Below are 14676 nucleotides of genomic sequence, written 5' to 3'. Positions count from 1 at the left end.
AGTCCCAGGAATGGTGGCCAGTACCGTTCAGGTCTGGGTCACTACCGCAGCCTCTGCACAGAGAGGGACTAACACAAGGTCTAGAGGAAGGAAGAAACTAAAAGGACTTGGCAGGACGAGCAAAAAGTGCTGCCCAAGGCAGCATAAGATGAACAGATCACAGAAATACCAGTGTTTGTTCCTGCCAATGACCTGGATGGGATTGGTTATGGAGCTGCAGCGACGCCCTAAAATCTGCTTCCCCTGCTTTCACGTGCTGGCTGGTGCAGGTAGATAGCTGTACTTCCACACCCCCAGCTGAACTGGCACCAGCTCTCACACTGGGCCAGGGGAAGCAGCCTGGGGAGTCACCCATGGCTGGGCATGGTCCTGAGCCAGCAGCACTCTCCTCTACAAACTTCCTTATGAAAAGGGACACAGAATTCCAGCTCGGCTGCGTCCAGCAGCAGGCACACAAGGACAGAAAGCGACAGTTGTCTGTGGTACGTACGGTTTGATTTGTTGCCTCGGGACTCATACCCTCCTTCCTGACGGTGAGGTCGAACGTATACTCCACATCTGCTTCTAATACAGCTTTGGAAATTGTGACAATTCCTTCCTTGGCACTGAAATTCAGAGAGCACCCTGCAGCCGAGCTCTGCTTGCAAGGAGAAAAGAACTTTCAAACCCTCCTTGGTACGGGTGCACATCGGGTTAGTCCACAGCCAAAACATTCAGGTCCACACAAAGTCACCGTTACAGATCTTACTGTGCAATGCCACCACTGGGGTGGGAGAAACGGTGTGGTGTGTGGACAATAAAGCACATTATCCTATTCTTCAGGTTAGTAAGCAGTACTTGGAATACTCCTGTATTTCATCTGAGCTTCAAATTCTTATAGTAATTAATTATTCATTAAATAGCTTATAAACATTACCAAACAACACAAAAAGCTCACATGAAACTCAAAAATCTAATCCACACACTCCACATCTTTCTATTTTGAGGTAAAGATAGAAAACAAAGACTTTTTACAAGCAAAAGAATCGCACGTTCAATCAAAAAATGCTCCTGAGGAGGATCTCCCATAAGAATTTGAAGGGCAGGTCTCCCTTGCCCTTCTATCACTGTAAGGTCAGACCATTTCAGCATGGGAGGACAGTGACCTGCCTGTGACCACAGTGACCATGACTTGGGGTCACTTGACTCCTGCAATTGGAGATATTTAACTGTTAACGGGCGAGGGACCAGAGCCCTCAGCCCCCTGGACTGCAGTCAGCAGCTCTGTAATGCCTTCAGGTTCTGGAAGCAGCTACACTGAAACTCTGAACCAGAGGGCAAGTACAAGGGAAGAAGCAATGCGAATGCCTCAGCTTCCAGTGCCAACGCTTCTGCCGTGCACAGGGACGCTGTGCAGCACCGGACTGCAGCAGGCTGCACTGCATAACTCTTCACAGCAATTTTTGCAGCATCATCCTGAGCTGGGAATTGGGAAACCTTTGCAACCCTCCTTCTGGAGCAGCTTTGTTAAAGATGCTCACAAAAGCTTCCCTCAACACCATTTCATCCCAGACACGTGTTTGTAGTGGAGCTGACAAGCAGCTGGAGCTCCCCAGTGATCACCCCCTCTGGCTGTGCAAAACCGCTCTTACCTTGGAGGAGAATGTACAAGACCAATCGTATAACAACGGAGTCTGTTCACCGTCATCCAAGTTCGGGTCATAGGATTTCTCCCCATCCAAGATTAAGTCCTGAGTGTTGGACCATACACGGTATGACCCCCCATCAATGATCGGGACCAGCTTACTTGGTATCACAGTTACATTGGCAAAGATGCTTTTGGACAGTGGGGTATCTCCAAAGGAGACAATAAAGATGAAGCAATAGTTCCCAACTTCCAGGGCAAGTTTTGGTATAACTAGCTGGGGCCTGTTCACATCAACGTTTGGCAGACGGATCCTGCTGGAGTCATCCAAGTTCATGCAGCTGGGTGCTCGGTAGATCTCCCACAGGTGCTCCGTCTGGTACTTGATGCATCCTCGGAGGTCGATCTGTGCCTCTAGGTAATTCCTCTGGGACCGCTTCATGACTACTTGCGGGGGCAAGGCTAACTCCACCTCTGGCTCCTCACACTCCAGGACTTTTACAGTGACAGTGAGGTGGGCTATGAAGAAGCTGATGAGATTGGTGGCATTCACCTCCACCAGGTAATCCCCAGGGCTCAGGTAAGAATAGTTGGCCACCGCAACCCTGGTCATTTGAGTGGAAGAGCCATCCCCAAAGGTCCACAAGAACTCAACACTCCTGCTGCTGGGCACCACCACTGCTTCAAACAGTGCTGTCCTGTTGACAAAGGCATTGGAGGCAGTGAGGGAGACTTGGACTATCGGGTCTTGGACCTGGATGGTTCTGGTGATATTGATACCTCCCAAGTCATTGAAAGCATTGAGGTGAATCTCAAGCAGACCTGCAGCTTCTGGAGTGTAGGAAACACTCTCTCCTGCCACAGTGACCACGGATTGGCCTCGCTCTTTCCACAGGGAGAACTGCCAAGAGAATGACACGCGGGAGCCACTCTCCACCTGGGCACTGAAGCTCTTCTCCATGCCCGTGGGTATGCCTTCCTCACAGCAGTTCAGGAGCCTGACATTGCGGATGGCCTCCAGGACAGAGATGAGCACCTGGGCATGTGCAATGCTGATTTGGTTCTGCACCGTCACAGTCACCAAATAATCGCCGCTCTTGGTGAACTCATGCGTGTACTTGGACCCGTTGAGCACCACAGAGTAGTCCCCACTTATGCTCACCAAGTAACTCACAGAGGTACCTGACAACATCCTGATCACAAAGGTGACCTGTTCCCCTGGCTCCACCACCTTCTTGCTGGCAAGAACTTCCAGTCCTTGAATCCTGTCCAGCACAGAGATATTCCTGCTGGCCAGAGCCCAGCTGATGTCATTCGATGCGTTCAGATAGACTGTATAAAACCCTGCTGTGGGGAACATGACTGCCACAGACTGGCCAGTCAATGTGCCATTTGGCACCTCCCAAAGCCATGTCACTTCAGTCCCTTGCTGCAGCTCTCCCTCGAAGACCACCGTGGAGCCTGATGAGACATATCTACAGTCCAGTTCTGCAGTCCCTATACTCAGCCCCTCTATGACCTCCTCTACCCAGATACAAATTGTTGCATTGGTTGAATCCAGCTTGTTTTCTGCCCCAATGACAACCTCTATCACTCCAGGGCTTTGGAAGGAGTGTATAATAAAGGGTTCAGAGGTAACAGGAGAGAAGCCGTCCTCTAGGTACCAAATGTATGTGATGCCAGTGCCACTGGTTATGGTGGTACTTATGTTAACAGAAGCATTAATAGCAACTGGGTTTGGGAAGGCATAAGGCTTTAAAAGACCAATGCTTTCGATGAACTCCAGTGTTCTGTTAGCAGTTGCGCATCCCAACATATTAGTGGCTTTCAGATAGACAGTGTAGTTTCCAGCTTCTAGGATGCTCAAAGAGAAGGTTTTCCCAGTGAAGGTCTGCACAGCATTGCCATCCCTTTGGGCTACCCAGCTGTAAGAGATGTTTGTTCCCTCTCTCACTACTGCCTGCAAATGGAGTGTTTTGTTAGTTGGGAAATAGATGTCCTCCACCAGGTCACTGCTAGCCACCTGCAGGCCTTCAATCTGCTCCAGGACGTAGACATAGATGCTGTCCTGCAACGAGCTGATCTTGTTCTCTGCTGTCACAATGACATTGAATGTACCCACAGACCGGAAAGTGTAGGAAATTGTGGAGGACCCTTGGATAGGAGTGCACCGATCACAGAGGATCCACGAGTAGCGAATGGCACTGCCAGCTGCAAGTGTGGCTACAAAACTCACCGAACCATTTAATGGCACCACTGTCCTGCTGGCATTGATGGTCAGCCCATGGAGCCGACGTTTCACTTCGACGTCGATGATGGTCTCGTTAAAGCTCACATCGTTCCGGCCCATCACACTAATAGTGTAATGGCCTGTGTTGTTGTAGGAGTGGGTAGCGATTTGCCCAGGCTGGGTAGTGCCATCTCCAAAGTCCCAACAGTAACTCACTTTGGTTCCATTCATGCTGGCAGAGAACAGGTAGATCTGGTTCAGCTCCAAAACACTTGTCCCGTTATATTCAATCTTTGCTACCCCAACTGGCTCCTGAACCTCCACAAACGCTGTGTCATTGTTGAAAGAGACATTGTTGGAGACGGTCACTGTAACCAGGAAGACTCCTGTGTTCTTGTAGGTGTAGGTCACTTCAGTCCCACTTGATCTAGTGGACTCATTGTTCCCGAAATCCCAGCGGTAGCGGTACTGGTAGAGAGGCACAGCACTGACCTGGAAGCTGCTCTCTTCACCAAGCCTTATGAACTGCTTGGAAAGGAGAAGGGTGACGTTGACTATCTCTGGCTCTACACAGACGCTGGTGAAATAGTGAGCCTTGTTAAACCTGCTTGAGAGAGTCAGGGAGAGGGGGAAAGTCCCACTTCGGGTGAAGTTGTGCATCACCACAGGGTCCCCGCTGATTGTGACATTAGACGAGCCATCTCCAAAAGTCCAATCAAAGATGTATTCATCAGGATTCCCTGTCACATATGCAGTGAGCTGCACATCTGGGTGCTCAAGGATGCAAGAAGTAGGCTCTATTTTGAGTACTTCCAGGACAAATATCCGAACACGCACAGTTTGGGAGACAGAGTTCACAGGATTCACAGCTGTCACGTTCACAGTGCAGTTGATGTCCTTTATGTACACGTGTTCCACCACTGGCACCTGACTCCTCAGCACCGTCCCGTCCCCCATATCGAATATCCAGGTGATACTGTCCCCCGTCTGCACTGAGGCATTAATGGTCACAGATGCTCCCAGCTCTGCTGCCTCATCTGCGGAAACACGGAGCCCAGTTATCTCTTCAAACACTTGGTAGCACTCAACTGTCTCCACACTGCTTATGGTATTGTTTGCTGTCACAGTGATGTTGTATACCCCTCTTCTGGGGTAGCTATATGTCACTGTAGACTGGCTCTCTGTGAACACTGAGGACCCATCCCCAAAGTCCCAGGTGTACACGACACCATAAGGAGACGGCAACGGATCGGCTCTGAAGGTGACCGGATGGCTCACAACTAAAACATCCTCCTCTGCTTCCATCTTCACATCAATCAGATAACTGTAGACGTGAACTGGGGTCAAGTGGGTGAGGTTCTCAAACTGGTTTGACACAATAACCACCAGGGCATATTCACCTGCATTGGAAGAGAGCAGAAAAAGACCAGTTGTGAGGACGTGCTTGTGCAACAGCTTGCTCAGTGCTGCAGCAACATGGGCAGCGTGACGGGGCACTGCAGGGAGATACTCCGCTCCTGCACTGCGCACGCCCTGGGCCACCCTCCTCTGGTCCAGGACAAGCAGGAATTACAACCAGGCCATGCATGTGAGGACCAAACGCCAATTAAGAAGCCAGTCCGACAAGACACAGAGAAAAGATTTTCTTTCTATTCGCTCACAAAACCCCTTCCTGCTGCCCGCAGTAGCGGTTCCTACCCCTGCTCCCATCAGCACAGAGCTCGCCTGCCACTCGTCTATCTGCTGAGACTGCCCCAAAAGGGGACTCTGTGTGGTGGACCTGCTTCTTACAAACTTCTCCTAGAAACAGAGTTACAGAGGATGGCAATTGCTAGAGACTTCCAGTCACTCTGGCTGTTTGCTCAGGAACAAGGTAATGACTTTCAAGCCACTGTTTTATTGGAAGGTGCCTTGTATCCTCTTTGCAAGAAAAATGCCCACGCCCCTTCTTTCCCAAACAACCCTCCCGAGCATACCTGGGTCTTGATAGACGTGTGAAACATTGTGCTCAATTACAACCTCATGGACACTGGGATCAGGCACAAGAAAAGACTTGTTGTAGGGAGGTTTGAACAGGTACGTCTCCTGGATACCATCTCCAAAATCCCACCTGGAGAAACATGCAAACCATGTTACACTGCACAACAGGAGAATCATGGAAATCCCAGAGGAACCCTGGCCTGGCCTAGGGCTGTCTTTCAGGCTCAGGGCTGGGTTTTCCAGAAAAACCATAGGAAGCATAATGCCAAATATCAAAGCAGTAGCTGTGCCCAAGGCTGCAGAATTGTCACTGTGAGAAGAGTACAGCACTGGTAAGAAGAAGAGGAACCCAATATTAAAGCAACATTGCAATCCTTTAAAAGAAAAGTATTTCAGCCTGAACTATAGGTCCCAGCCAGCATGACTGAACCACGCTTGCAGGGATTTCAAATTAACTAGACAGCAGCTGATAAATGGGCCATTTGACATCAGCAGGCCCCGGGAAGAGAAATAGTGTAGGCAAGAGTGGTAAGCTATGCACAGTAAGATCCTAAGTTCGGGCAACTTGCAAAGGACTCACAGGAACAGAGCATCCACAGCTGAATCAATCTGAACTCTTGCTGTAAGCTCCACGGTGCTGTTCTGAGGGAGGACTGGCAGGACACCCAACACAGTCAAGTTCTTCATCTTATTCATCATCTCCACCGTGACATTGTAATTGACCGTAAAGTTACTGACGTGGTTGGAGGCGGTGAGCTGGGAAGGACAGTGGGATAAGGAATGCATTTGGGTTCACCTTGCCATGCTGCCCTCTCCTGAGAGCGGGGCTTCGCAGTACTGAAGAGGTCCCCCCAGGCAGGCAAGCAGGTTAGGTCAAAGAAGAGTAGTCTGTGGGACAGGGAGGCAGGGGCAACAGCCTAAATGGCACTGGAAAGCAGCAGTTACTGGAAGGTCACCTACCTGGTGAAGCCACCTCTTGCTGGAACCACCACATCTCCACCATTAAAGTCAGTCCAAGGAAGGACTGTTTCTACAGCAAGAGGGCAAGGAGAAGAGCCTCTCATCCTGAGACTGCTTTGGCTCTGAACTTGCCAGTTACCCTTCTGCCTGCTCCAATGTGCCCCGCACACTGTCTCCAGCTGCTGTGCCCGGGCACTTGCTGCCACCAAGGGGGCAAAAGCCACCCAGTTTCCTTAGGACAGCGGCAGACGAGTGGCTCCAAGCACAGAGTGGGGATGGGAGAGACTCAAAACCCAAGCATGCCAAGTGCAGGTCCAGCACCTTGGGTGTAGAGGGCACAGAGAAGGAGAGCAAAGTTGGGCAGAGGAGGGAAAGGGACACAAGAGACTGAAGAGACATGACAAAAGTAGAACAGGATCCTCAAGATTATCTAAGCGTGTAACAGTGATGTGGCACCTAATGACGAAGCATCTTGTCACCTCCTCACCTGCAGGAGAGCTGAGCTGCTGACAGAAGGAGCTGCTGCTCCTTCAAACCCAGCTGAATAGGGACCTCCCACCCCAACAGATAAAAGAAGTTTGTGTCTCGACTTCTGTGGATCTGTTACACTGAACCCAGTGGACCCCAGACCAATGCCACCTTGTCAGCTCTGTAAATGAAAGCAATCCAGGCTTGTCAGCACAGTGCTTCACTCAGCAAATTAGTGCTACTCAGCATAGTGCTGCACCAAGCAAATTAGTGCTAGCATGTCCCTGGAGCTAGGGCTGGTGTCTCTTCAGGAAGCCAGCAGTTACCCTGCAAATGGATCAAGCAGCTTGGAGCCAGACCAGGACTCTGCATGGCAGTACAGGGCATGATACAGAAAGATGTTCTGGCCAGTGATAGACTCCTATTCCACAACAGATACCTACCTCTCTCTGCCCAGACTCTCTGCTCTATCGTTCTTCTGGGGTCATGACAAAACCCAGTGTTCCAGTCTGCACCAGTAGAAAGAGAACAGGACAGAGACCAGAAGAGCTTGTGGCAGAAGCTCTGTCCTGCCTATGAAAGTCTTAGTTTGCATCCTGCCCCTGCCTGATTCTGAATCCACATCTCCTGCCTGCCAAAGCAGCAGCCAGCACCCTGTCGTGGGGGCTCCCTGTCTCATTCCTGCTGGGGAGGAGGAAGGACAGACACTCCATGAACATAAAAGAGAACATGGAGAAAAGAGAAGAAAGCAAAGACGAGGAAGACAGCGAAGTCAGCTGTAATGGAAGAATAGCAAGAAAATTACTATTTGCATTTGCAAGAGCAGGTCAGTGAGAAATAGCAGAAGAGCTTGTTAGGAGCACAGTGAAAATCTCCTCAACTCAACTCTGCCTTCTACTCTCCCTGCTGCTTTCCCTGCTTAGTTTGTGGGATGAGATGGAAACCCAGGATTGAAATGGGAAAGGCCTTGGCTTACCGAAAGCTTGTACACAGCTGGGCTTTGGTAGATAACGTTGAAGACAACATTGTAAAAAGTGAAAGATGGCTTATCATCTACTGTCCATCGGAAAGTCACATCTGACCCAGCTTCCATCACAGGGATGTAGCTCTGAAAGGCATGAGAACATTTTATACTAGTGCAAGAGAAAAGCATGCACAGCACTTCCCAGGAGATCTCCAGCTGAACTGGAGAGGAGCAGAGCCAGACTGGGAGGCATCACACATCTACAAGACGGCGCCCTCAGAGCATGACACAGAGGCGCAAGATCATCTGTGGCTTTGCTGCTGGTAGAGAAATGCAGACCCTGACTCCATAAATCAACAGCAGAGCAGGGAGCAGAACCCATACTGCCTGCTCCCACACCCTAGTGCTCTGCTCTTGTGATCAGCTCTCTTTCTTGCTGGCTAAAAAACTTTCTGTTATCTTTGCAGAAACAACTCAGCTTTAGCTATGCCTGTAAGCTGAGTCTCTGACCCTTGTCCATTGATGGTCCCTGAGCCAAAGGCAAAAATGGTTGACCTGCACTGGACAGGGCAGGCTCCCTCCTCACTCCTACAGCGCCTCCTGAGCAGACCATGGCAGCCAGGAAGGGTGAGACCAACAGGCATTGCAGGCACAGGGTTCTGCCATAAGCAGCCAGAGGTTGAACAGAGCGTTTCACAGATACCGATGGGCAGTTATTCAACAGGCTCCTAGGGCTCGGCTGTAGCTCTGGGGACAGGGGATTGGAGAAAAAAAAGACCGCAAACACCAGAGTAACTCCAAGACTTTGATGGATGGATGAAACATTTTTATAGCTTCAGCCGACTGATGTAAGGATTTAGTAGAGCAAATCTAAACACCTAAAGGAAGCTGACAAGTCAAAAGAAGGTAAATACTGGCCTTTCATAATGCCTCCAGTTTTCTGTGGAATTGGAAAGCCAGTATCCCCCCCCCGCAGGAGGTACTGCCTTACCTCTGAGGAAATTAAAGTGAACGTACAGCTGAGCTGCCTTCCTGCTGGAGAGCACCAGTGCTTTCTGCCACATGCCTGTGCCTGCAGCAGCTCTGTCTGCATGGCCTGGGAGCCGGCGCTTAGCAGCAAGCAGCGCTACACCCGACCAGTGTGGAGCTGAGCCCCAGCCCTCCTCACGAGCCAAACCCACACCGTTAGCAGTAAAGGCTGAAAAAGCTACCGACGAATTAAAAGCAGCAGTAATCACTCACCACTCGTGTATTTAGCAGGACTCTGCTCTCAGGGTCAGGGGTGGCCCGCAGCCCACGGATGGGCTCCTCCACTTTCACCGTGACAGTGACGTTCTGGGAGCTCACGGCGTTCTCCGCAACAAGGACGTGGGTGCTCACCCCCTCCCTGAGGCCGCTCAGGCTGACCACAGCAAACCAGGTGTCGTTGGTCTCCCTGGCACAGTCCGCCGTCAGCAGTTTAACAGCCGCTGGGCAGGACCCCTCGAAGGGGAAGGTGCGGTTGTCCCCCAACCAGCTAGCTGTCGCGTTCAGCCCTGAGGAGAGTTTGACAACCAGGGTAGTGTGGTTGGATGGTAGGTAGACCCTGCCGCCTTGAGGAGCGGGGTGGATGACCCGCAGACCTGACACCCACGAAGTCACCCAGAAACTGCAAGACAGATTGGCGCTGAAGACCCCGTTGTCCACGCTGGCTCTGACCGTGTAGCGACCTGGATGCTCCAGCCCCGCGTTGTGGGGGCTGATCACCGGGACCAGCTGTTCCTCGGCATAGCGAACTCGGAGAGAGCAAACAGTGTTGTTTATCCAGGTGGCACCAATGAAGCCATCAGACAGGCCAAGTGCCCACTCTGAAGAGTTCATGCTTAAGACGCTGGTTCTGTAAGGGGATGTGGTACTTGGTTGGCACTGGAGGAGTAAGCCCAAGTCTGCATCGTGCTGGATACTGAAGACATCCTCAGCCCTGACAAAAATATCTTCTTTTTGGAATGTGACCTGCAGAGAGAGGAGACATTTTTGGATTAATGCCTCAAGTTAAGAGCACTCAGCACCCAACTCTTGCCTGGGCAAGTCAGCTGGATTTACTGCCAAGTGGAAACCAACAGAAAAGCCACAGATACAAACACAGCATGGGGAGACATTTCACCACTCCGCTGTCCTTGGCCACTCCAAATAAAATATGCTAACACAGAAGTCAGCTTTATGCTCTCTCTCCACTGCATAAGTGCAATAGGAATAGCCCAGAAAATCCACACAGCCTTTTGACCAACTGTGCTATTGCAACAGGTTACTGCAGGGAGTCCATGGCTTAGAGTGGGGAAGACAGAAAGAGGTGGCATGTGTGACACGGAGCAAGTAATTTCATTTGAATGGACTTCAGTATCTCCATCTGCAAATTGGAAACAATTCTTTATTTACCCAAAGCACTCAGGAGAAAGCTGCCCCACCTACTCACTGGTTACAGCAGCTAATAAACACTGACCAGATACTGGGAAGAAGGGCCAGCTGGTATTGTAAAGAAAAATTCCTCGATGAGTTCATAGCTGAGCTGGCTTTCATTGTGCTGAAGGGAAACGGGGGCAGAGCTGCTGGCAAGAGAACTGTTGGCACACTCGGTCATGTTGCAGCAGTTGTTTAGTGATGAGCACAAATTAGTCAAATGACACCAGTGGAAACCAGGAGGACAGTCAAGTAGCGTCCAGTTCCCATCATCCTGAGCAGTGTGGAATGGCTCTGTAGCATTTTTTCCCTCCTGGTAGTCTGAAGAAGTGAAAGAAAAAGCAACAATCACCATTCTGACGAGTAACACTTCTAGTGCACTTCTCCTTTGCTCCAAATTCACCATTTTTTTCCATTTTGACTGATCATGGCTCCACTCTTAGTAAAAGTTGCAACTGCAACACATCCTGGTGCTATGTAAGACAAGTGTCCTGTTTTACTGGAAAATTTCACAAAGGCACGAAGATCGTTAAAAACAAAGTTGGTCTCTTTTCCAGTGAGGACGCACCAATTTGCAATCTAAAAGAGATCTATGTTCAAGTGAAAGCAAGTCCAAGCAAAAGCAGAGCTGGCTTTGACATTGAAAACATATTAAGCAACTTTTCTTAAGTTAATGTTTCCATGTCAAGGTATCAGCTTTTCAGTGTCAAAAAATATCCTTTTGTAACCAGCCAACCCTATGGCCATAGCAAACATTCTGCTGCAAAATTAATTGTTGCCAAAACTGTGACTATTGAGCTGTTGTACAAGGAATAAAAGGCTTACTAGATTATCTCATCCATCAGGAAGAAATGGGCTCAGGACAATGTTCTTCCTTGTTAACCTGTGGGGCCAGATGGACCAGAACACATTCCCATTTGACTTGTCATGTGTCCCCAAAGTAAAAAAGTATAGCTCAGAAGATTAATTCACTTCTACACATGTTCCTTACACTCACATTTTCTTCACGCATTGAGACAGGTTTCTCCCTCTATTAATTTCTCCAGGACAACCACTTGCCCAAGGCAACCTCAGGCTGTCCAACCATACCTGCAGATTTTGTACTTTAATGTCCTCAAAAAATAGGACAGAATCACTTGAGCCTTTAAGGCTTCAAAGCTTCTGTTTTGAAGACAGAGGGGCCACAAGAAGGCCACAAACATGCAGTTTGACACGGCCCTGATGGCATCAGCTCTAACAATACCACAAGTGTCGAGAGGAGATGCCTCACCTTCTCCATCTACCGGTCTATGCACCTGGAACCTCACTTGAACGGGTTGATGCAGTTCCTGTGTCACAAACTCCAGGGCAGACAAATATCCCTCGTGCCTGAATGCCAGCTCAGGGAACACCATCACCTGCAAAACAAACCAGGCTCTCACCTGCCTGCGTTTCCCAGGGCTCCCTCTGCAGCAGCAGGACGAGCAAACCCTTCTTACCTCCACAGCTTGCCATGGAGCTGACAGCACATCTTCTGTCACATTTTTCACACCCTCATGTGTGTCAAACACAGGGTCTCCCACAAGGAAGTTTTCGGCATTTAAGAGAACTCCTGTTTAAAAAGGAAATATGTGAACAAAGCCCACAAGACTCAGCAAGGCCTGAAGCTATTCCCCCCACCCTGCTCATGCTTGATTGCACCATGCAGCAAAGGTGTAGCAGGGCTTGGACCACTCAGGAATCTGTAACTCCAGCTTTACTGGAGAAGTAGCTGCTGTAATCCTGTAGTTTCCTTCTTCTTCTTACAGGTGTTTTGATTCTCATCCTGCACAAGTAATGTTTGCATTTGTAATTCTCAGCAATCTTTACTTCTAGGAACTCGGCAAATACTTCTCCCTTCCAATACCTCATGATTTGCTTTGAATTTTTAAGCATGAGGTGCACTCCCCATCCTCCCCGTCCCCCTGGACTTTATAGGAAATGTGGCCAGGACCAGCTGGTTTCCACCAGTGGCAAATACCTCTGGCTCGTTCATAGCCACGTCAGGCTCTGGGGACTGAGAACAACCAGCTGATGCTGTCCCTCCTACCAGGGCCAGTGGGCGCTCTCCCTAGCAATGGCTTTTTCTTCTTACCTAAATCTTCTCCTGTATTTCATGCCCTTTCTGCTTCTCTTTCTTACTCCCTACACCACTTTAGGAGATTTGGAAGGCTGCATAAACACAAACCTGCACAGCACACACCACATAAAAGCTCACCTAATGATCTCCAAGGCCCTATAGTCTTTTAAGTCACAAGACCCCAACACCTCGCAAACTATGAGATGCCACAAGAAGGACAGCAAGAGTCACCAAGGCAGCACCATGGCCTCGGGTCCTGGCAGCAGCAGCAGAGACTGCTCAAATAAGAGAGAAAAGCTATTTCCAAAGCTCTGCCTCTGAGCTTCACTCCTCTCTCTACTTCTATTGATGGCAAAGATTGGAGTGGGCCAAATTCTTCCCTTCAGGCTACGGCCAGGTTTCTGAAAGTTTATCAGTGAAGCCTCTGTTGGGAATATTGTGGTTGCTGCCAGTCCAACTTGATCTGGGGTAATGCTCTGGATGACCCCCTCCATGCAGCCCTCTTTTTCCTTGGCACATGCCAGTGAGCAGGATACCCGCCTGCCCATGATGCCAGCAGACGGCAGAGAAGAAGCAGAGCCCACCTTTTGGCTTGTACTCGCAGACATAGCTGTGCTTGGCCATGCACAGGTCTGTGTTACACTGGCCCGTTGGGCCCATCCGGACACAGTGGTCAGCGTTTGACGGATGGGGTTCTCCCGGCAGCCAGTTCTGACAGCTCTCCAGATTAAATCCTTCACCTCTTTGCTGCGCTCCAGTGCTTGCAAAATCATTGAATCCAATCCAGACATCAAGGCTCCTTCAAAAATAAAAAGAGGGGGGATTTCAGGAAACTATGAGTATTAGAAAGATCTGGGACAGATGCCATCTATGGTTCTCAATGAAAATAATCTTAACAACAACAGCTTCATCCATGTGTCACAGGCTGCATTTAACAAAGGCTTTTAGTTACTAAAGGATTTCAGTATCCATTCTACCACCAGTACCTGGCTCTTCAGTAACAGCTCCTTCACGGCTCGCCATCCTGCTACCTACCAGCCCTTTGAACCTCTGTTCTAAAAGCTACAGAAAGCCACCTGCCCTTTGATAAACTGAGAGGACAGCTGAGCCCAAAGGATCCAGACAGAGCAATCAACACCAACACTACAGTGCAGTGGAGCCAGGAGAGAGAAGCAGCTCAGGGGACCACTGTGTGCCGCCAGGTCAGACCCTTGGTGATCACTGCCCCACAACTTGAGCCACCCCATTCCCAAAATGCCAGTCTCTCTCGCTCCAGTTACAAGAGGACCCAGTTAAAGGCTCCACCAGCACCACAGAGCTCACAAGATACTGGTAAGCACTGATTCATACCAGCCACAACTGGTACAGCACAAAGATATCAGAGAGGGTAATGAAACACAAGCACGAGGTGACACTGGTTGGAGAGAACCACAAAGTTTTATTGTGTTCAGAAATTCCCAGGACTCCGACTAATTGCACATGTTCTACTTCCCCAAGTTGGAGTTGCTTCCTTCATATTAATATCTTTATTAATACCACCATGCCGCCTGGAGTCCCCTCCCAGTGGGCACGGAGGGCTGACGGCCACCCGTGGGTGCTGGCAGGGCTGAGACCAGCACTCCCCCGTGGCGGAGTAAACCCTGCACAATACAGGGAAGCGGGACTATCCGCAGACTAAGGAGTATCAGACGGTTGACTGGAACCTCAGACCCCTCTTAGGAGAGCAGTCTGTTAAAATGGCCTACCTGCACTGCAGTTTAAATGACCCTCACAGACACTTTTAAGCCTGCATTGAGTCATGACTTAAGAGGAATGGTATGGTCATACAAAACTGTCTGAAAAAGCTCCATCCTTTAGAAAACTTTTGTGCTTCATCTGTGCAGACCTGGGGAATTTGCCACTAGCCAATTCTCCAC

The 14676-nt window shown here is 49.8% G+C and overlaps 1 protein-coding gene across 2 annotated transcripts in view; it reads right to left on the bottom strand.

Annotated features, from left to right (window-relative positions):
• PKD1 (polycystin 1, transient receptor potential channel interacting) overlaps positions 1-14676 on the bottom strand; it is a 99901-nt gene that overhangs the window by 34770 nt on the left and 50455 nt on the right. The window contains exons 7-16 of one of the 2 annotated variants that reach the window (XM_075058883.1): positions 13345-13559; positions 12141-12253; positions 11933-12059; positions 10706-10983; positions 9469-10218; positions 8239-8370; positions 6415-6590; positions 5831-5964; positions 1632-5254; positions 491-640 (exon numbers count right to left, since the gene is read on the bottom strand). In XM_075058883.1, the coding sequence (XP_074914984.1) occupies positions 491-640; positions 1632-5254; positions 5831-5964; positions 6415-6590; positions 8239-8370; positions 9469-10218; positions 10706-10983; positions 11933-12059; positions 12141-12253; positions 13345-13559 (5698 nt within the window). The remainder of the gene's footprint in view (positions 1-490; positions 641-1631; positions 5255-5830; positions 5965-6414; positions 6591-8238; positions 8371-9468; positions 10219-10705; positions 10984-11932; positions 12060-12140; positions 12254-13344; positions 13560-14676) is intronic. The other variant, XM_075058884.1, reaches the window with a different exon arrangement.

This window comes from Buteo buteo, chromosome 27 (genome assembly GCF_964188355.1).
Source record: "Buteo buteo chromosome 27, bButBut1.hap1.1, whole genome shotgun sequence".
In the NCBI taxonomy this organism is placed as follows: Eukaryota; Metazoa; Chordata; class Aves; order Accipitriformes; family Accipitridae; genus Buteo; species Buteo buteo.
This window is presented reverse-complemented; position numbering and strand designations above follow the sequence as displayed.